Source organism: Aulonocara sp. 'chitande type north' Nkhata Bay, linkage group LG7 (genome assembly GCF_057382095.1).
Source record: "Aulonocara sp. 'chitande type north' Nkhata Bay isolate Kocher_YH1m ecotype deep benthic linkage group LG7, A_spYH_male_GT1.1, whole genome shotgun sequence".
NCBI lineage: Eukaryota > Metazoa > Chordata > Actinopteri > Cichliformes > Cichlidae > Aulonocara > Aulonocara sp. 'chitande type north' Nkhata Bay.
The window spans coordinates 63,729,130-63,753,158 of NC_141350.1; the positions used below are offsets into that span (position 1 = coordinate 63,729,130).

Below are 24,029 nucleotides of genomic sequence, written 5' to 3' on the forward strand. Positions count from 1 at the left end.
CTTGGAAAATAAGTAAAAAAAATAAGTGCATGGCAACAATCAAATAAAGAGATTGATATCTGCAAGGTTGTTAGCTTAGCATTAGAACTAGATGAAATGAAAAATAGGTCAAGGACAGTCCAGTAAGTCTTTCCTAAGTTTCTGGGATCTTATCATCGATGTAAAGTTGGCAGACAACCACCAAAAAAGAAGCAAATCTTTTGACTGTAGCTTTGATTGATTAAGCAAACAATTGTTTTAGCTTCCCTTTGCGCTAACATAGCTCAGACGACAAACACTCAGGATGAAATTTGTACACAATTTGAAAGTAGTGGTGGCAGTGTACTCGCACCAGTACAATGCCAAGTAGAAAACCCCAGTCAAATAGAAAATACACATTATAAAAAGGGCTTCCTGTTTGTGTGTATAATTATACATAGTTCAAATAGCACAACTGCTTGAAACAGATGCAAAACTATGTTACTAAGTTCTCTCTTTAAGGCCATTAATAGAGAACAGGACATTTTGGATCACTCTGGGTGATTAGATCTTTAGTCATGTAAAAGTTGAGTAGAGCTGGAATTATTTTAAGTGAAAAAACTCTACAGACCAAGAAGAATGATAAGGTTACACTGCCCAGTCCCAACAGCTTCAACAAGCCCAACAAAACATTCAAAAGAGCAGACTCTCAGAGACACTGCTTCTTGTACCTGTGCATGACACGTGTGCTTCTTCGTTAGCACCAATGTTAACAGGTTAGTCTCATGTGAGTTGTTTGTTTTGTAGAGATTGGATGTGACACATTTGTCAGCAAAAGTAGACCACAAACCACTTTTCATAGTCATATCTATATCATGGCAATAGCATTACATAATTTATGCTTTTCATTACATTTTTAATATCTAGAATATATAAGAAGATAGCTGTAGCCCTGAACCGTTTTATACATTACCTTGGGTATCTGCATTCTCACGCAAAAATTCCAACATAGTATAGTTAGTTATATAGTTATAGAGAAAGTTGGATGGGTTTATAAAGGGTTTTCAACTTTTCCAGCTTATCTGTCTATTGCCAATGTGCAAAAAGTACAGCAGTTGCACTGATCCCAGAACCTGGGTATTTCCATTCCATGCCACATGTGAGCTGGTGTCACACAGTGGAAATTTGTGTATATCTTGTATATGGGTTTTATTCTGATTTTTAGTGTTTATTTATGAGTGTCGTTTTATTTGCATGGTTTTATTCTGTTTCTATTGCTTTTAGTGTTTTATGTGACATGGTTTTTATCCACTGTGGACTGACTGCACATGGGCATATGTGAGTAACGCTTTCCCCACTGTCATATGCTGGGTGCAGCTGTGCTGGGAAAGGGTTGCCATGGCTATAAGCCAGGGTCTCTTCCGGGACGAGTTTTCTGGCCCCTATTTGTGTATTTGCAGGGTGCTGACGCGAGGGGATCCATGGTGGCATCGCGTGGAGGATTCCGGTGTGAAATGGAAGCTGGGCTGGGATGTGGTGGGCCCAGTGAGTGGACAAGAGAGGGGATAGGAGGCTCCTCCTCGTCGGCCTAAGACAGGGCTGGCATGGACCCAACTCATGCAAGGGAATCTCTGGCCTGCTGGTGGACCCATAATGCATCCAGGGTTGTGGGACATTACATCAGGGGATTTTAGTAAATGTAGAGAATTGTATTTTTACTAGCTTTAGCATTGGGTTTTAGCTGGGGGGGCTTTATCTGTCAATAATATTTCTATCGTGTGTGTTTTTAAGGGTGGTTTTTATTGGTGTTTTCTGGACTAGTAATAAACTGTTTCTGATCAGACCTGCTTCATCTCTGTGCCCTTGGTATCTGACTCGCTTGCTCCCCCTTGTATTTTAAAGAATCTTTCTTTTTAGCACGACATTCTGGCGCGACCGCTTTAGTGTCCCCGTTTGTTACACTGGCACAACTGTGACTATAATTGTCAAAGGTAAACTCAATGTAGAAAGACATGGCTGGCAGTAGCAGAGCTGCAGAAGCGACACTGATGGTATAGATGACACCTGCTTGCAATCAGCAGCATTTCAGTTCAGGTTATCATCGTGTACCAATTAGCTGAGCAGCTCTAAATATTGCAGTATGAGGTTGTAGTATGACCTTTAAAATGGATTTTAATTCTAATTTGGCAGTGGCTATCTAACAACATCATTACAGTTTGACAACATAAGTACAATATCAAGTATTAAACTGTGTTGTATAAGAGTTTTATATAAATTATATTCTATAAAGGCCGTATTATTTTAGGAGTAATCTTGCAGTGCAAGTAGACTGATTACATACAAAAAAGCGGCAATAAGACAAAGTGAAATACAATTTTCCCTGGAGATTTTTGGAGTATCTGGTTGTCGAAGATGCAGACCATATCACTGTAACAACCGGGTTGGATTTTGGCCGAATATGACGTTGGTTGCATGTGATATCCTCTTGTGACCCCTGGTTTCCTATCTGCATCTGTACTGTGAAATTAAATACTGGCAAATTCAAAGAAAAGTATTCTTTAAAAAAATGATTTTTACTGCTCCTTTCTGTTTACATGATATTCCCATTAAAACTAAATGTTGCTCATACAAGTAATTAACCCTGCTCTTCCTCCTTACCTCTGTGAGGACAGGTTGTTGGTCTCCTCCCAAGAAGTGTGCCCCCTTGAGGACATCTGGGAGGAAACGACCACTTAGTGGCACCCAGCACAGCTTCCATGAGACAAAGAGGGAGACGCTGAAGAGAGCCAGACCACAGGTGGTCACCAGCAGAGACAACAGGCTCACCGATACATCTAGAGATGGAAGAGAAAAAGGAGGCGGAGATGCTCAGCGAACGGTGAACGCAGCTTTGCCTGTGAAAAATGCTGGCACAGATAAACCAAGCTCCCTACGGAGGACAGACTGTGTTTATTACGAATGCAAAGTTAAAGAAGAAAATATAACATTTTCTCATAGTAGGCTAAAGTTTAAGAAAAAAATATGTTTAATGAACTATCCAAAAATCCCAGCAATTAGACAGAGATACATTACCATGTTGATAAGGTGCTAAAAGGCCACATCAAAATATTCTAAACAATCTTGAAAGGGAAAAAATGATCAGGGAGAGATGACCCATTTAAATTATTACCTAATTCTAATAAATAATTATTATTAATTATAATTCTTTTTCAACAGTCATATAATCTTTCCTCTTATTAGGATGTTTTAAAAACTGAATAGATAGAAGAAAATGTGGAAAGATGTCACTCATTCTTTTTTTAAAAAATCCAAATGCACAAATCTAACAACTGACACTTTCAGTGCAACACACATAATTATAGGTGCGCAATGGATGGATATTTTGCAGGTGAACAAACCAATGTATAAATAATTGCAAATAACCTACAGTCAGGAAAACATGTGCAGGAATGTGTTGTGGCCAGACACTGCCTGTTCTGTTGAATGCACAGAAACATAAGAGGGCTTTTAATTTGAAATGGACACCGAACTGTTGAATTAGTGTTAACAGCATAATGCTGAAAAACGAGAGTTTGTCTAGTGGAGGATACATACACTGCATACACTAATCACATACTAATAATAACAAAAGCTTGCTTCAAATAAAGCCCAGCTGCCTTTGAAGCTGTAGTAAATAAAAGATGCTTTAAGAAAATACAGCTTACATAAAGTAGCGGGAGTGCCACTGAGAGCCAACGGAAGCTGCAGAAAATGTATACAGGCAAACAACTGTATACATAAGTATAAGCACAAGTGTATTATCGTATCTTATATCACATTACATGACTTGTACACATCTATGCTAACTGGTCACTTCATTAGGCACACCTAGTTAGTACCAAGTTCCCTGGTGAAACTGGCTAGTTGAGCTTTGTGACATGGTACACTGTAGTCATGAAGGAATTTACATGGTTAGCTGAATAAACAGGCAGGCTGTGGCACTGAAGTCATGCTCAGTTCGTACTAAGGGGCTCAAATTGTGCTGGGAAAATATCTGACAAACTGACCGGACTTCTGCATGAGTGAGGGGCTCTGAATATGACCCAGAAACCAAAGCACAGAAGGTTGTACAGGGTCCAAACAGCCATAACCAGGAGCATGCTTATTCAACATTTACATGTTTACGCATCTTAGAATTCAGACCGAATGTCAATGAGGAGGTTTAATGTGAAACACCTGGATTTTGGTGGGTTCCATTGTGCAAACAGAAATTGTCAAATTAGGTATTGTTTTACATTTTTATCGTTAAATTAACAATTAAATTAACAATTGTTAAATTAACAATTAGGGCATTAAATAAACAATGACGCAAATGCTTCAGTTCTTAAAGCAAACTTGAAAGGGTCTCTGGTTGTGACAAACCCACAGAGAATGATTATCCAAACTGTGGTTCCGCACTGCAATGCATTTTAATGTCTCTCACTCATTGTTTTAGGGTTATTGGCCACAAGTGTATTTCTTTGTCTCACAGTCCTCATCAGTGCTGTTTCCAGCCATTAAAAATTGTAATATCCCTGTGTATCCCTCTATTTACAGGGCATCTGTTCTGTATTTCCATCTGTATGGACCACATAAAATATGCAATATTTATTTCCAGACTGCAGTAGTGATTGATGGACGTTTGAGACAACTGGATAAAATGTTGTCGTCCATTAGCTAAGGAGAGAGTTTGCCTCTTATCTGCTAGGTAATAGCACCCTGTAGCTTCAGAGAGATAATGTTTGTTGATACCTCTTTCTTGTGAAGCAGCCTTTTCAAACTCATCTAAAAGCTTGGCTAAGAATGTCTGCTGAGATAAGATGCTTTAAAGAGGAAAACTTAGAGACACGACTGAGCGCTCTGGATCTTCCTTTTTTTCTTTTTTTTTCTTCCTGCAAGTCATTTTGAATCAAACTCGCACAAAAACAAAGGTCTGAAATTTGGAGGCTCCTTGCTCAGTACAATGCCCTGCAGCCTTGATTATGCTTGAACAATAGCAGTGATAAACTCAGCATTCACAATGTCTGCAGTAGTTGTGTACCAGTGGCATGCCATCACATGAGCAAGAATCTGTTCTACATTTTTAACAGCTGCCGAAAGCCATGTTTATATTACATTTCATCTGTGGTCGTGAACCCATTCTTCTTTAACAGTGTTTATTATTTGTCGTTCCTGCTAAGCAGAGCTAAGAGCTTCTCTTAACAGTACAGCAGAGAATGCTTAAACCAGGGTTAGATCAGCTAATTTATGGATGCCATTAGAGTTTAGTACTTGATGTTTTTCTTTGCATTGTACTGTGCAACTTATTTCAACTTCTACTTTTACTTTATACAGAATCACTGAGGAAAGCAGCCTTGCAGAATGATTTATGTAGAAATATTTGAAATCAATTAGCAGAAACGGGTTCTAAGCACACAGATGAAAACAGCATCCTGAAGTTTTGAAAAACATTTAGATGAGTTTTTTCACACTGTGAAAGTGATTTGCACACAACACCCCATATTTTCTAAGTAATACATATAATTAGTCTTTTATTATAAATATTTATAAATAAAGCTTTTATTTCACGCTTATTGGCTACTGGATGCAAATATCTAACCATCCTCATCACCAGCAACTCTGTGCATTTAGACATGTAGACGTGTTCAAACCAAGCATTGGGTGATTTAAGTGATTTTGAACGCCGACATTGTTGTTGGTGCTGGTCTGAGTATTTGAGAAGCAACTGATCTACTAGATTTTCCCGCACAACCACCTCTAGAATTTACAGAGAATGATCTGGAAAAGAGAAACTATCCAGTGAGCAGCAGTTCTCAAGAAAAAAATGGAACAGTAACTCAACAAAACACTCATTACAAATAAGGTATGCAGAATTCTCTGAATTCACATCATGTTAAACCATGAAGAAGATGGGCTACAACAGCAGATGATCACACCCGGTGACATTCCTGTGAAGCACAGCAAACAGACTCAACAAAAATTAAACAATAGAAGATCTGATAAGTCTCACTTTCTGCTTACACATTTGGATTGTAAGGTCAACATTTGGCATAAACATGGTGATGGTGGTGTAGGAAATGTTTTCTTGGCAATGCTTTAGGCCCCTTAGTACCAACTGAGTATTGCTTAAACACCTACCTGAGTATTGTTGCTGAACATGTCTATCCCTGCTTTGCATGATTGCTTCCAGCATGACAGGATGCCATGTTACAAAGCTTAAATCATCCCAAACAAATTTCTTGAACATGGCAATGGTAAATGGACGGATACTTAGGCAGCAGCTTTCTACTCAACTTGAGCGCTAAAAGAGCTTTTACTAGAAGTCTCAGTCACCCAATCACACACGCATTCATACAGTGCTTTTATCTAAACCACAGCCACCTCAGTCAGTTCAAATGGCCTCCACAGTCACCAGGTCTCAGTTCTAAAGATAAAGGGGAGTCCGACCCAGTACTAACAAGATGTAAACTGGCTTGTTATTGTAAATGAGTATTTTGATACCTAATCAAAAAACAGTTATGTACTGTAATCACTTAGGAATAAAAGCAGTATCATGACAAATGGAAAATCACTTTCATAAAGTCCATATGTACCTATGTTATTCAAAGTGCCCAGTGGGGTGCTGGTTTAGCTTAGTGGGTGAGCAAGTGACCACCTGCCCAGAATTCCCCATGTCTGACCTGTGACCCTTTGCTGTGTCTTCCCCTCTGTCTGTCTTCACTGTCACTATCCAGTAAAGGCAAAAATGCCCCCCAAAAATATAGATTAAAAAAAGAATGTGCACACTGGTTAATTATGCTACACAACTAATGATTTACCTTGGAGATGCTACCTTCATCGAGTCAGGTTATAGGACATTAAGTGGCGCAAGATACAGAGATTTCAGTTCTGAATGGTTTCCTTAGCAACAACTATAATTGGCTTCTTCAACAAAGCCAGTGAATGTGAACATGGTCACCATGTGCTCAGGATCAACTTTGTGCCAGTTTCAATCAGGTTGTTGCTGTTGTTTACCTTCACTACGGCTATAACACATCACTGTAGCATCACGTAGGGATAGGTTGCATCCAACATGTCGATTGCAGACATTAGTACACTCCTTACCCGCTGCGTTAATATTGCTGACCTTTATACCTAGTGCCACATTAGATCAATACGATATCACTGTGCAAGATGCATGATGCAAATACACTTTCACTCATGGAGGTTTTCAGCTTGCAGAACGCAAACACTGAAGGAATAAGCTGCTGTGACAGTGAAGACCATTTTAAAGAGAATTTATCTTTTTTTTTACTTTCCAGACTCCCTGCAGTTTTAATCAAGGCTGAAATTTGAATGCAAATAAGTAGGAAATAAGAAGAATCCTGTTGATGAGTTTAATATAAGCACATATTTAATTTCTTTACTGCTTTCATCTAAGCAATCTTAAGATTTACCACTTATTTTTGCCCCTATGTTTTGTTTTATTATCCATGTGTCATATTACTTTATCCCCCTGAATCTGAACAAACAGAACAGCTTTATACACTCAAGAATTCTGCTACTTCCATCATGATCCCAGTGACCCAGTTCCTCCGACAGCCATGAATTAACACTGTCTTCATCATGTTTGATAGATGACGTGATGATGTGCTGTAGATCACAAACCTTTCCTTCTCCCTACTGTCTTTTATCATATGATTCTGGTAGTTTCAGTAACGATGAGCAGTTCTTTCTCCAGAACTGGACATGCATTTAAAAAAGTTTTCTTAAAGCCTAATTTGACCTTTTTCTTACCAAAACCTAGTCACAGTTTACATTTTGTGGGTAAATCCTCTGTATTTACAATCACAAAGGCGCCTCTGAGTTTTGAATTTTGACTCTCCAAGTGAGTGCTTTTAATTTTTTTTCTAAGCCTGTCACTGGTAGTAAAAGTAGATGAGTTAAAATACCTAGGGTCAGCCATCGAAGGCAACAGGCAGTGCACAAGAGAGGTGAAGAAGAGAGTGAAGGCTGGGCAGAGTGGGTGGAGACGACTGTCAGGTGTGATTTGTGACAGACGGATGGCAGCAAGACTGAAAAAGGTTTGCAAGGTAGTGAAACCTGCTATGATGTATTGCTTGGAGATGATACAGACATTAAGGAAGAGCTGAACATGGTATTGATGATGATGAAAAAGATTTTCATTGTGAGTTCCCAGGATGGACAAGACTAGAGGTGAGTGCATCAGAGGAACAGGTCCAGTTGATCAGTTTGGAGATAAAGTTATAAATGCAAGGCAGAGCCAGCTCCCACTACTTTTAAGATTAGCCTTAAAACTTTGCTTTATAGTATATAGTTAGGACTGGATCAGGTGACCCTGAATCTTTCCTTAGTTATGCTGCAAAAGGCCTAGTCTGCTGGGGACCTCCCATTATGTAGGCGAGAAGGAAAGGGGCAGCCCACCTGCCCCCCAAGCATGGTTCTGTTTAAAGGGAATTATTCTTCCCACTGTTGCTAAGCTTGTTCAGAGGCCGACATGTGATTGTTGGGGCTTTAATTTACAATATAAAAGCACCTTCAGGCGACTGATACACTATATAAATACAGTTGAACTGGGCGACCCACCGTGGCATCACATAATGGTGCCGAAAGAAGGAAAAGGAGCAAAACCTGTTACTAAAATAGTTAATTATTTAGTTAAAAAATGTGGATTTAGATACTTTAAAAGTTTCTGCTCTTTATGTAAAAGGCTTTTTTTAAAATTTTTTTTAGCCTCCTCCATATGATTCGAGACATCTTTGAACTGCACGTTCCCATGAGCACCTATCAAATGAACGCCCAGCTTAAACATTAAATTCAACACTCAAATTATAATGGAAAAACTTACTTTTGAACCTATGAAAATAGAGGGACAACGTAAAAAAAATCCCCACTTAATGCCATGCAATATTAACAAATTAATGGTGTGTCAAGGCACTTTAATCCCATTTTATTTGCTTCACTTGAAATTCAGTGTGGTGGTGTACAACAGTAAAGACATGCCATGTCACAATAAGACGGGTAAAACATAAAGCTTTCTGAATGTGTCGACAAAGCTCTGCATTACACGGACGTTAGAAGTAGAGCAGAGTCAGCACTATGATTTGTGAAATGAGGCAGGTAGAACACAGTCCTCCTGTGCGCAGCTCTGCACTTTGCAAGCAGCTGGGATGAACTGAAAGCAGAAAAAAATGATCTACAATATGTGTCCCCGACACAGTGCCTGGCTTATGCTCTCAGCTGGCACAAATACAAAGCGTGCAGCTTGTTCTGCTGTGCTCTGGCTTTGATGTGCCAAATAGATGATGCATTTGCTTCGATATTTCACACCCAGAATCCTGCTTTTAAAAAAACTGAAACACAATGCAGCTCAGAATATCTTTATTTTGTACTCAGATCAACCGTGTTAGATTTCGAGGCTCACCGTGTTCCTTCCAAACCCACTTCTGCTCAATATTTGAATTTTTTTTAAATACTGAAAACACTGTTGTTCTTTGATCTAGTGGTTTCATCCAGTTACATTTGTTACAGCCCTTTCTAAAGCCACAGGGTGTCTCAGCTTGTCAGCTTCTCGTGCAGGGTGCAATCAACGCACCAAGGCATCAGCTCTATACAGCTGGTGGCAGTTAATTAGATTCAGGAGCTCCACTAATCAGTAAGCTCACTCCTCACTAAAGGAAGTTGACAATTATAATTAAAAAAAGGTCAGAGAGGTTCTGATTAATATAATTGTCTGAGTTGTGGTTTCTAGGGGTTTTTTTTTTATGTGACTATACATAAAGGAATTACAGGTACACCTAAAAAGTTTCTAATAGCTGCTGGGATTTAAGGGGTGGCGTATATCAGTGCAATCAGTGCAGAAGTGGATGTTAAAGCAGTACAACATGCTTCCTGTCAGCCCACCGCTTCTCTTTGTAGCCTAATTCATACCTAGGCTAATATATTTATTCCTCCTGTCAGAATTAGACTTCATAAGTCATTATCTGGACAACATTGTGTTCATTTTCCCTTGGAAAAAGTTACAATGAAGGATGACTCCAGCCACTGTGTTGCTTGACTAATAAAGTAGCTAGACAGGATTGATCTTCCATTTTTGCTTCTAATATTTTTTAAAGACTTTATTTTATTTTATTAGATAGTGACAGCTGAACAACCAGAAGGTAAGATAGTGATGGATGACATGCAGTAAATGGCCTGCGGTGGAAGACAGAATTAAACCCAGGCTTCTGCTGTGAGAACAGAGGCTCTGCTACATGGAGCACACTCTAACAGGTACTCTGTAGCACACCCTGACTTTTACTTTATCTCATATGTTATTTTTTTCTTTGTTTTTTAATTCTGAAAAAATGCACGCTTGAATATGCCTAATTCAGTATCACTGCATAAGTGGTAGAAAATTGATAGGTTAATGGATTTTGCAAAAAATGACTGCATGATTTTGAAGACAAGAAGGAAAAACATGAAGGATTTCAGAGTATATTTATATACTATATATGCACTTTATATAGTATATAAATATACTATATAAGTGCCTCTAGACACTAGATACATAAAGTTGACATTACAGTATAAAACATGGATGCAGTTAAATTGAAGCCACTATAAAAGTGCCTAAAAGCCTGCATGGAGATAGCTGTGGTTTAAAAAGAAAATACCACTGCTCCTATAGAAGACTGAGATCTCTATAAACACTTTTAATGCCAAGTTTTTGGGCCCAGTCGCTCTTTTTAGGTCAAATTGAACAAAAAATTGAATCTATTTTGCAACTATTGAGCATTTCATGTTTCAAAAAAGAGAACTACCTGTGCTATGAAACTGCACTCTTGACCACTAACACTTTAGGGCAGACAAGTGAGCGCGCAGTTTCACTGTCAGTTCATTCAACCATCCTGAAATCTCGACTTTTGGAACTAACATGGTGACAACAGAAACGCTCATCTTGAGGCTTCAAAACAATATTTTAGAATGTGTCTATGTCCACCTGTCTATGCTCTGTATACCTGTCTATGATGTCTATGTTGCCTCAGCCATTTAGTTAAAAATGAATAAGAAAAGAAATGCATGGTGTTTTAGACCTTTGTTTGAATGCAAGGTTTCAAAGAATTCCAGGCTGTGAGGCCATTAATATTCTACAGTAAATTCATTCACATGAAGTAAAAGCAGAGGTGCTACATGCTGAAAATCAGATATTCATAGAAAAAAAGTATTTCAAGTGGAAATAGAAGCAGCTCTGATAGTCAGCAGAGATGAGATTGGATCCACTGTCATCCCCAATAATGCATTACTGCCATGGTAAGAGGAACAGTGATGATGGAAATGAAAGAATTAGGGCTCATGCTTAATACAAATGGCTAAATATGATAATTATTATGCACCTGGCAACAGCTTAACACCCATAGTAAGAGTAATTAAGAGATTGGTGTGTTTTGACAAACTGATTTTGTTGGTTGCTGTTTTGTTGCTCACTGGATGCTTTTAATGACAAGCACTTTGCAAATCTGGTCCTGAAAGGTGCCATTTGGATACATCTTTATTACTTTTAATTGCAAATGAGCCACAAGGCATCTTCACAAGTCCCATCAACCACTCGTTGCACAGGAAATGGTGGAAAAAAGCAATGCATTTCAGATTGTGAAACAGAATGCTTTACCAACAGGAAGCACATCAGCAGAAGAGATCAGAGTTAGATTTTCACTGCCCAACAATGCAAATGGATTGTCCTGATAGAAGCCTTGGCGGAGGCGTACTCCTGCCTCTGAACCAATTGAAGCTTAAAACCCCAAAGTGAACACACAGATGGCTGCTTTTATTGATTTGGACTAAATCTCTCTTTGATGAGGCGTTGTTTAAATCAGCAAAACACTTAAGGCCGCCCGACCGTTCAGAAAGGCTGACTTGTTTTGAGGCTCAGAATAAGCAGAAATTGAGGTTTAAAGAGGGCCTCCAGCACTTTGAGACTTGAATGCTCCTGCCAGTTTCATATGTTTAATTTAACATACGTTATTTTGACAGTCACTCACATTTGCATGTACATATAAACCACGTTACCCCTTGTTAAGCAAACACTGTACAGAAATTGAATAATGCAATGTTTAAATATAAATTTTTTTCTGGAAATGTCAGCGTATTAGCCTAAGAATCATGCTAACAAACCCTTAAATATCTGTACAGACTTTTGTGTCTTGCAGGTATCTTGCAGCTATTGAACTATTTGACTGGATGTCCAAAATTTCATGACACTCCATCCAAGAGATTTTTGTAAGATAAATGGCTGATAAAGGAGAAACATCAGTGGTTACAAAAGTATCTAAAAGGCTTTGAGACTAACAGAGGCTGCAAACAAACAGCTAATAGCTAATAGCACAATCCAAATAGAAGCATGGCTCAACTAGCAGTTGTTCAAAACCACAAAGCTTTTACACAGTGTATGAACTTTTTCCAAGTTTTCTTTTTTTGTATTGTTTGTTTTCTCCACCTCTTCCTTTCTTTCTTTGAAGCTGTCCACATCTTGTGAGAATGTCGCTTTTGTGAAACCAAATTAACTGTATACTAAGCAGTACCTCGTTAATCAGGACCTCTGCCTCGCAGTATGCAAAGTTTCTCTTTATCTGTCTTTGTTATGTGATGGCTGAAACAAGCTTGCAATCAGAGCCTTTTAAAAGGAAGTGGTACATTATATATGGTTGATTTGGGGGTGCTAATGTAAATGAGACTGGGTCTGTAGTAGATCAGACATATCTTTCTACAAACCATTTAATAATCATGTTTAATGTGAATCCTTTAAGACACAGGGCTGTCTAAACATAGCCTTCTCTCTCTCTCTGCTTCATTTTGCAGTTCATTAACAGCTCTATACATCCTGATAATAACCTTAACCCTTTATCACCTAAGTATCACACGGGCTGCCTGGACTTATTTGGTAATTTGGGCTGTAGAATCACAAAATAATGGGCATCTTTTAGGAAACATTTGAATTTTCTCCACAGCCCAAAATGACTGAGACGTTACAGTAATGTGAAGCGCACATGGTAGAATCTAGGTGGGGCCGATTCTTGTGAAATAAGCCTGCCATTCACTACTCTAACTGATGTTAACTGTTAGGGGACTTTCTACTCTGGCTCATTATTATTGGCTTTGTTTTTGCTCCTCCGGTGCATTACCGTCTCTGTGGTTGCATGCATTAGTGGTGAAGAGTGGATACCAAGGTCCCTATGCCTCTGAAGAAATCTGATTATCGCCCTCTGTTTAGTCTCTGTACAGAGCAGACGCCAATCAGGGGCACATAAAACACTGTCATGATGATTTCTGTTTAGTCCTGTATACTATCCAGCACACCTACGCAGACAATAACCTGCAATTACACTATTGTACTGATGTAAGCATCACCAGGAGAGCATTTTTGCGTCCTACACTGAAGCTTAATATCTTCGTCTATAAATATCTGTATATAACTGACACATGCTAGCTGAATAGAGGCAGTGTTAGTCAGTTGGTTGGATAAATATCCATGTGATTTGATACAAATTTTCATCTTCTAAGAAAGATCAGTTCTGATCATCTGTTGATCTTTAAATTCTTTTCGTTTTAACCAAAAAGACTATAGTCTCGGGGTCGACTGGTCAGGTGTTTGGTTGATATGTGCTCATCTGACCAAATTATAACTGGCCATTAATCGTCAGTGTCAGGAACAGAAATCAGCCAGGTCGTTATATTGTAAGATATAAAAATATGCTTCTGGAAAATTATGTAAATAACTGACCATTGTTTTGTTTTTGAACTGTTGGTTCTGCTTTTGTTTGGTAAGACAAAATATGTGAGGTAAAGGTGGGAGTACAGCAACTCATTTTCAGTTAGTAGTTTTTAAATCTTTCCAGTAGCGGAGCATTTTATTTTGAAAGGAGAGAAGATCTCATAACTTATTGCAGTTTGGTAGAAATTGTAATGCTGAATCATTTGTCATTAAAATAATATTTTGTATCAAAAAAATGTGTTTGTGTATGCTGTTAGTTGCAGTTCTCAGAATTAAAATCAGAGTAGTCAAAAATCTGTATTGGTTGGTCACATGGTCATTGGATGGTCAACTGGAACTGACCGAGAAAACTGCAGTGTCTCTCTAGTTAAGTTCATAAGTTGAAAATTGGAAGACAAACATTAAATTTTCACATCTGTGGAGTCACCCAAAGATTAATGTAAAATTTGGCAGTAAGTAAGTAAGTCTATGATCTATGAAATTGTTTGTATTGTGAGTTCAGGTCTTCTAGCTTTCTGCTGCCTCACCATGGATATTTAATGTTGAGCATTGAATATCCATGAGATGTGTATATATATATACATACACTCAACAAAAATATAAACGCAACACCTTTGTTACTGCTCCCATTCCCCATGGGATGGACGTAGAGACCTAAAATTCATTCCAGATACACAATATAACCATCCCTCCCAAACAGTGGTCACAAATCAGTCCAAATGTGTGGTAGTGGGCACATCTGCCATATTGAGATAATCCATCCCACCTCACAGGTGTGCCACATCAGGATGCTGATCTGACATCATGAGTAGTGCACAGGTGTACCTCAGACTGCCCACAACAAAAGGCCACCCTGGAATGTGCAGTTCTGTCTCACAGCAAAATGCCACAGATGCCACAAGCAATGAGGGAGCGTGCAATTGGCATGCTGACAGCAGGAATGTCAACCAGATCTGTCGCCCGTGCATTGAATGTTCATTTCTCAACCATAAGCCGTCTCCACAGGCGTTTCAGAGAACATGGCAGCACATCCAACCGGCCTCACAACCGCAGACCTCGTGTAACCACACCAGCCCAGGACCTCCACATCCAGCAGGTTCACCTCCAAGATCGTCTGAGACCAGCCACCCAGACAGCTGCTGGAACAATTGGTTTGCACAACCAAACAATTTCTGCACCAACTGTCAGAAACCGTCTCAGGGACGCTCAACTGCATGCCCGTTGTCCTCATCGGGGTCTTGACTAGAGATGGACCGATCCGATATTACGTATCGGTATCAGTCCGATACTGACCTAAATTACTGGATCGGATATCGGAGAAAAATAAAAAATGTAATCCGATCCATTAAATATCACGAAAGCACCTCACAAAACTTGCAACACGCCGTAACTCACCTCAGAACGTTAGCACGTCGGAGCAGTATGCATCACGTGATAGAGCAGCTGTGGCATGCGGGACCTGTCGGTGGTCTGGATAGCATTTGGAGCTTCGCTAGCAACCCGGCATTTCATCTCCGACAAAGTTATCCCCGAGAGAAGTAAAGCAAGTGTGTAAGTCCATCTCTGAATGTTTGTAAAGCATTCCTGCGTTAAGCTTAACAAGCGACTGCCTCTCCTGCTGCTACTTCAATCATGAAACTGCTTAATGATCAGCTGATCGGCTTTTCTGTCACGACAAGTCCGTGTCTCTTCTTTGTTTTTGGCCCACTTTGCACCAGAAAGAGGAAACCAGCGGCTGAACAACAGCAGCATGTTTAAGCTTGATAAGCTGTTGTTAGAATTTATTTAATATTACTTTCTACACCGGGATCTTTTTCTACGTAGCTGACGCTGGTAACTGTGCAGGGGTGGATCTAGCAAAGTTTAGCCAGGGGGGCCGATACGGCATTAACAGGGAAAAGGGGGCACAAAGACATACTTTTCTTTCTTATTCTCATTTAAAATGTCTGGCTGTTATTAAATAATTATCTGAATCTTACACCCAAAGTTTTAATCTGATGTAAAATGTATAGAAGTCCATTACTGTATATAGTAACTGTTAAGTCTAATATACCCTAGTAAGCTATAGTACTTTTTCCTTTGGGAAGGTACCATCTGTGCAGTCTGCAGTTCTGTTGAAGAAAGATGTTGAATCTATCTAATATTTCTTGAAAAATAATTGATTTCTGTGCATTTTTTTTCACACTGCATCAAATTAAGGTTGATTACGTCGATTAAGCATCATGAGGTGGAGCGTGAGGGGTGGTTCCCTATTTTTTATTTATTTATTTTTGTTGTTGCTGGGAGTTGGAACCCTATTAGTTAGGTTGCTTAATATTTACGCTAAGTACTCTTTAAAATACCAGAATAGGGAGGATGGTGTAGGTTTAAGTTTATTAGATTGATCAGTATTGCTGAACTATGAAATATTTTTTTTTGCATACAGGTATAACAGAATAGCTTTAGTGTAGTTGTTGTTTTAAACTTGAGTATGAACTTATACAAAATGCAGCAAGATATTTAAAAAACAGTTTTGTTGATTAAAAAACACTATATCGGATTCATATCGGTATCGGCAGATATCCAAATTTATGATATCGGTATCGGTATCGGACATAAAAAAGTGGTATCGTGCCATCTCTAGTCTTGACCTGACTCCAGCTCGTCGCCGTAACAGACTTGTGTGGGCAAATGCTCACATTCTATGGCGTCTGGCACGTTGGAGAGGTGTGCGCTTCACGGATGGATCATGGTTCACATTGTTCAGGGCAGATGGCAGCTGAGAATGTCCCAGTTCTTGCATGGCCAGCATACTCACCGGACATGTCACCCATTGAGCATGTTCAGGATGTGCTTGACCGGCGTATACGACAGCGTGTACCAGTTCCCACGAATATCCAACAACCTCGCACAGCCATTGAAGTGGAGTGGACCAACATTCCACAGGCCACAATTGACAATCTGATAGACTCCATGCGACGATGTGTTGCACTGCATGAGGCAAATGGTGGTCACACCAGATACTGACCGGTTCTGGGTCCCCAGACCCCCAATAGCGCAAAAAACTGCACATTCCAGGGTGGCCTTTTGTTGTGGGCAGTCTGAGGTACACCTGTGCACTACTCATGATGTCAGATCAGCATCCTGATGTGGCACACCTGTGAGGTGGGATGGATTATCTCAATATAGCAGATGTGCCCACTACCACACATTTGGACTGATTTGTGACCACTGTTTGGGAGGGATGGTTATATTGTGTATCTGGAATGAATTTTAGGTCTCTACGTCCATCCCATGGGGAATGGGAGCAGTAACAAAGGTGTTGCGTTTATATTTTTGTTGAGTGTATATATATATATATATATCTCTATCTATATATATATATATATATATATATATGTAATATAATATATAAAATATCATAATATAATATTTATAATATGATTTCATATATATATATATATGAAATCATATTATAAATAATGAATTATCAGAGCTTTTCACAAAATTCTTTTGATTTTGAACGACTTCCAATGCAACAATTCTCTGCATGTGTGATAGCTTATCTAACTTCAGTAGGTTATACTAGAAGTGTATTTAGATCACATGTTTTATTTTGTCACTTACACACACATTCACACATAATATAAACACAATTAATCAGTCTTAGTGTTTTTGAACATTTGAGCACGGCTTGTCGTAAACATCAAAGAGTGTAATAATCCAAGTGTGCAGTAACCACTACTCTAAATTCTGACGTTTGATTTGACACTGAATCTTAAGTTAAATATTTGTAAAGAGATCAAAGAAACTAGCCTATATATCCATATATATCACTATGCTGATATCACAGCAAAACGTGTAACACTGCTCAGCCGCCTAGACTAAAACAGTAAAACTGTGGCTGTGTGTAACACCTCCCCATCTCGGGTGTACACAGCAGATAGTGGATTGGTCAGGACGGTGAAACACAATCTTTATGTTGGAAATCCTCGGCAGTATAAAGGAGCTTGAGGCAACTGTTACTGGGATTTGGGATAAACTTGAATTGAGTTGAATTAGAAGTAATTGGCTGTGCAGCTCTCTTGCTTTGGGGACACACATACAGATCCTTAAACTTAACTCAAACAGCTGAAAGTAACAAACACAGCTTTCATTTGTTAATGTTAATCATACATCTCAATCTGTACGTCACTCCGGTAACTCAGCATATGAATTTTTGTAATCTGTATTTTGTGTTCTCGGGTGTTTATGCTGAAATGTTGAAAAATAAACCTGAATTTGTGCTGCTTGTTAAACACAGGGCTAATAAATAAAGTGCATGCCACGTTATGTGACAGACTCATTTCATTTAGAAAATTGTGAATTCTTTTTTTAGTCGAATTTTTTTTGTTGTTGTTGTTGACTGCAACTTCATGGTAATCAGCTGAGGACGAAGCCAATGTTATAACCGATTTATTTAGTGTTGTAAAGTTTCACACTGTCAATAAGCGATCTTAGCATTGAGTCATCTTATTAAACTCTTCTATGTACAGTTGACTTCACTCCAGGGAGTACAGTACTGAGTACAGTTCAATAAGCTGCTACGTTCAAGTCAGCAGTGGGTCAATAAGAGAGAATAGCTGTGGTGAAAGGGTGGAATGGCACAGGAGTGAGGGTTTAAGGGGAAGAATGGGGATAATATCCTCTAAAACACTCTTGAAGTGTCAAGCAGTAAACGGTTGTAGATGGGGTGGTGTAAAAACAGATGGCGTGCATAGGAACAGGGTCCAGCTAAGAGGCAGGGGAAGACTTTGCCTCAAGCTTGTTTTGATGCTTCCAGCTGATAGAGGTGTTAGATTGGGATCCAGGATGTCTGGAGGCTAGGTCAGTGCCCCGAGGTCTTTGTTGCACTGCTCAAACCAATCCCAAATAGCTTTTGTGGTGTGACAGGAGACATCATCCTGCTGGAGTAGGCTGCTGCCAATGTTCAGGTAGGTCAACGTAACATTCGCTCGTGAGCCAGGACCTGAGGTTTTCTGAGCACAACGTTGTTTTGCAAGAGGAAGATCAGTGTTATTCACCTCACAAAGAAGAGAAGAGACATTAACTTTATTGGGCTCATTCGAGAAAATCATCAGAGATTTCTAAACCAAATTTCCAATAATGTTATGTTGCCTGGCAACAATACCTTGAAAATGCAATCATGGGTGTAATGAACCCTAACCTATTTCTCCTAACATTTAATCAATCACTCTTCTTAGAAAGCATGGAAAATAAAGCTTTTCTGCTTTCGGCTGAACATCGTTCCCATGACTATAACTTGTATCTCTAGTTCATGCATTTATTACTTCCAGGCTGGACTACTGTAATTCATTATTATCAGGATGTCCTAAAAACTCCCTGAAATGCCTTCAGTTGATCCGAAATGCTGCAGAAAGAGTCCCGACAGGGACTAGAAAGAGAGAGCAGACTTCTCCTGTATTGGCTTCCCTTCACTGGCTCCCTGTTGAATCCAGAATTGAATTCAAAATCCTGCTCCTCACATACAAGGTCTTAAATAATCAGGCCCCATCTTATCTTAATGACCTTGTAGTACCATATCACCCCATTAGAGCACTTCGCTCTCACACTGCAGGCTTACTTGTTGTTCCTAGAGTATTTATAAGTAGAATGGGAGGGAGAACCTTCAGTTTTCAGGCCCCTCTTCTGTGGAACCAGCTTCCAGTTTGGATTCAGGAGACAGACACTATCTCTACTTTCAAGATTACTCTTAGTAGAGATAGGCTTAAAACGTTTCTTTTTGCTAAAGCATATAATTAGGGCTGGATCAGGTGACCCTGAATCCTCCCTTAGTTATGCTGCAATAGGTGTAGGCTGCTGGGGGATTCCCATGATGCATTGAGTGTTTGTTCTTCAGTCACCTTTCTCACTCTGTCTCTCTTCCACAGCATGTCTTCTATCCTGTTTTCCTTCTCTCACCCCAACCACTCGCAGCAGATGGCCCCGCCCCTCCCTGAGCCTGGTTCTGCCGGAGGTTTCTTCCTGTTAAAAGGGAGTTTTTCCTTCCCACTGTGGCCAAAGTGCTTGCTCATAGGGGGTCATATGATTGTTGGGTTTTTCTCTGTATGTGTTATTGTAGGGTCTACCTTACAATATAAAGTGCCTTCAGACGACTGTTGTTGTGATTTGGCGCTGTATAAATAAAATTGAATTGCATTGTATCTGTCTCTCCCGGTTTTAGTGTTCAGTGTAAGACAATAAAACAGTAATGTTAACATTCAGAGGCAGAAACTGTTGTGTGACAAAAAAATCAAGTCATTTATTAAATGATTAAAAAGGTCATTGTGCATCTCTGTTTCATGTTAGCAGTACATTTGAGCATGAAACGGCATTTGTATAGCACTTTTCTAGTCCTTAAGGACCCCAAAGCACTTTACACTACATTCAGTCATTCACCCATTCACACACACACACATTCACACACTGGCGATAGCAAGCTACATTGTAGCCACAGCTGCCCTGGGGCGCACTGACAGAGGCGAGGCTGCCGGACACAGGCACCACCGGGCCCTCTGACCACCACCAGTATTAGAGGCAAAAACAAGGAAAAAGCAGACTATGCATGGACGTGGGACTAGCACACATGAGCATCTATGGCCCCTCATTCATCATTTCCGAGTTCAAATACCAAACTTAAGGCTTCACAACACCTCAATAACCAATGGGTGATGTCACAGTGACTTCACTTTTACACACAGTGTATAATATCTGATCGTTATTCTGCACCACATGGGTGTGAAAGAATAAGGCATCACAGCTGGCTCATTCTCATCTTACACAATCATACAGGGAGTGCAGAATTATTAGGCATTGAGTATTTTGTCCTCATCATCCTCTTCATGCATGTTGTCTTACTCCAAGCTGTATAGGCTCGAAAGCCTACTACCAATTAAGCATATTAGGTGATGTGCATCTCTGTAATGAGAAGGGGTGTGGTCTAATGACATCAACACCCTATATCAGGTGTGCATAATTATTAGGCAACGTCCTTTCCTTTGGCAAAATGGGTCAAAAGAAGGACTTGACAGGCTCAGAAAAGTCAAAAATAGTGAGATATCTTGCAGAGGGATGCAGCAGTCTCAAAATTGCAAAGCTTCTGAAGCGTGATCATCGAACAATCAAGCGTTTCATTCAAAATAGTCAACAGGGTCGCAAGAAGCGTGTGGAAAAACCAAGGCGCAAAATAACTGCCCATGAACTGAGAAAAGTCAAGCGTGCAGCTGCCAACATGCCACTTGCCACCAGTTTGGCCATATTTCAGAGCTGCAACATCACTGGAGTGCCCAAAAGCACAAGGTGTGCAATACTCAGAGACATGGCCAAGGTAAGAAAGGCTGAAAGACGACCACCACTGAACAAGACACACAAGCTGAAACGTCAAGACTGGGCCAAGAAATATCTCAAGACTGGTTTTTCTAAGGTTTTATGGACTGATGAAATGAGAGTGGACCAGATGGATGGGCCCGTGGCTGGATTGGTAAAGGGCAGAGAGCTCCAGTCCGACTCAGATGCCAGCAAGGTGGAGGTGGAGTACTGGTTTGGGCTGGTATCATCAAAGATGAGCTTGTGGGGCCTTTTCGGGTTGAGGATGGAGTCAAGCTCAACTCCCAGTCCTACTGCCAGTTTCTGGAAGACACCTTCTTCAAGCAGTGGTACAGGAAGAAGTCTGCATCCTTCAAGAAAAACATGATTTTCATGCAGGACAATGCTCCATCACACGCGTCCAAGTACTCCACAGCGTGGCTGGCAAGAAAGGGTATAAAAGAAGAAAAACTAATGACATGGCCTCCTTGTTCACCTGATCTGAACCCCATTGAGAACCTGTGGTCCATCATCAAATGTGAGATTTACAAGGAGGGAAAACAGTACACCTCTCTGAACAGTGTCTGGGAGGCTGTGGTTGCTGCTGCACGCAATGTTGATGGTGAACAGATCAAAACACTGACAGGATCCATGGATGGCAGGCTTTTGAGTGTCCTTGCAAAGAAAGGTGGCTATATTGGTCGCTGATTTGTTTTTGTTTTGTTTTTGAATGTCAGAAATGTATATTTGTGAATGTGGAGATGTTATATTGGTTTCACTGGTAAAAATAAATAATTGAAATGGGTATATATTTGTTTTTTGTTAAGCTGCCTAATAATTATGCACAGTAATAGTCACCTGCACACACAGATATCCCCCTAAAATAGCTAAAACTAAAAACAAACTAAAAACTACTTCCAAAAACATTCAGCTTTGATATTAATGAGTTTTTTGGGTTCACTGAGAACATGGTTGTTGTTCAATAATAAAATTATTCCTCAAAAATACAACTTGCCTAATAATTCTGCACTCCCTGTATAAAAATCATAGAATACAATTAAACTTTTTGGTATTGCCAACTTTTAAATCTTTGATCTTTTTAAACAATGTTTAACATATCAGTTTGAAATAGTGTCCTATGCTCATTGTTTTGACTGAGACTTGACCTAAACGCGACATGAAGGTTAAATAGGCTTTATAAGTAAAACTGGACTGGATCTCCTCGTTTTTGCTCTGTTTGAATTTAGCAGTTGATCAAAAGTTGAAAGTTGTTGTTGGGAACAACTCTTCACAAAGGATGAAAGGAGAGGAAAAGAGATATTCCCTTAACTTTGCATGAACATGAACCTGCCTTTTTTTTCTTTGTCATAGCCCAGTAATGACAACATCTGGATAGCTGCTACAATGAAACAGCATTACAGGACATTAGAGCTGCTTAATCATACCTCCCAGTAAGAACTTCATAATGGGTGAAGCAGCTTCTCACGCAGTCCGACTGCAAATCTTCCACGACAGGGGAGATATGTCACACAGCCATCCTGCTGTCATGGAACATATCTGATCCTGTGCCCATCTACCTGTAAGCAACCCTTACTTGCACCATCTCTATGAATAAATTCACTAAACTCTTCCTCCTGGATTGGGACTTCTCTCATGAGGTCAAATATAAGGTTTTAACAGTGTAACCAGTTACAGAAAAACACTAGTTAACAACTAAACTAGCTAGTAGTAACTGAGAATGTATACACAAACATAAAAAATAGGTGCATCCCTGCCCGGATGAAGCAAATTGCAAATTATTTAAATGTTTCTCGTCCAACTCTTTTTCACACACATGTGAGTCATAGAAGTGCTCGTGGGAGTCATAATATAATTGGTTTATCTTGCACATAATTATCCTGAATGAAGCTTCACTGGAAACTAGGCATGTGTGAATTAGTGCCTCATCTTCCTCGGAGATTGGATCTCACAGCACAGCACCTATGTGTACATATTAGTAATACATCTGTTTTGCATTGCAGAATCATAGCACATGAAGGATGAAGAAATTAGTTAGGTTAATCCTGCTTTTGCATTTTATTGCATTCAATACCATTAACATACATTAAAAGAAGTTGAAGCTTGACTCCAAAAATATTTTAAAATCTAAAAAGATATCCTTTTGTTGGACTGTTCTCATGGGCAGAAAGAAGCAGTTTTAGCAAGTGCATAAGAGACGGCAGGGAAGAAAAAAAGCTTGGTGATTGCATCACTAATCTTGCCCCCACAGCTGGTTCCATTATGGAGGTCCAGCATGGAGCAGGCTGCACGCTTAAAAATAGAGATACAGGAGAAGTTCAGTTTGAAACTAAGAAGCATGCTTTTCAATCTAACAGGCACACAGGCCAGCAAGAGCACGGGGGTGATTTGATCCAAAAGCAGCCTCTGATTTCATGAGCTTTTATTCTGAGATCATTACTGTTGGGTAGAGCTGTTTTGCTCAGTTCAGTACATGTGCTTTTGATATTTAAGCTGGATTTATGTGTCTAATAGTTCAGTTTAGTGTCCCCTCAAGCCTTTGAGTAGAAGGTAGAATTACTGGTAATCTCCCATTAACTAAAATGTAAGTTTAACTTCACATTTTGCCTTTGACTCGTCAAACTCATGTCAGTGATAGTTGTGGGTAAGTGTGAAGCGATAAAGTCATCTGCACAGTTCATCCAGCTCCTTTTTTGTTGTCTTTACAACAGAGACATGCATGAAACAGAAGAGAAGTTCATTCTAAGTGGGACAAGTTAAAAAGAAAATGCACTAGTGGAAAATCCATTTTAAAATGCATTGTTTTGTTTTGTTTTTCTCTCTGCTCATTTAATTAGGATCTCATACATATGCTGAGTGGAAATTTCAATATAATTAAGAAAGAAAAAACGTTTTTTGTCTTGAGGTGTGTGCTCTTTTTGTTGTTTTTGGATGTTTTTTTGTCATTTTTAATATATCGTTT

The 24,029-nt window shown here is 39.5% G+C and overlaps 1 protein-coding gene across 1 annotated transcript in view; it reads right to left on the reverse strand.

Moving 5' to 3' along the window:
- The window catches only part of syt9b (synaptotagmin IXb), a 68,165-nt gene that overhangs the window by 34,337 nt on the left and 9,799 nt on the right, over positions 1-24,029 (reverse strand). Inside the window, exon 2 of the mRNA XM_086301912.1 lies at positions 2,617-2,792. Coding sequence (XP_086158038.1) covers positions 2,617-2,792 — 176 coding nt within the window. The remainder of the gene's footprint in view (positions 1-2,616; positions 2,793-24,029) is intronic.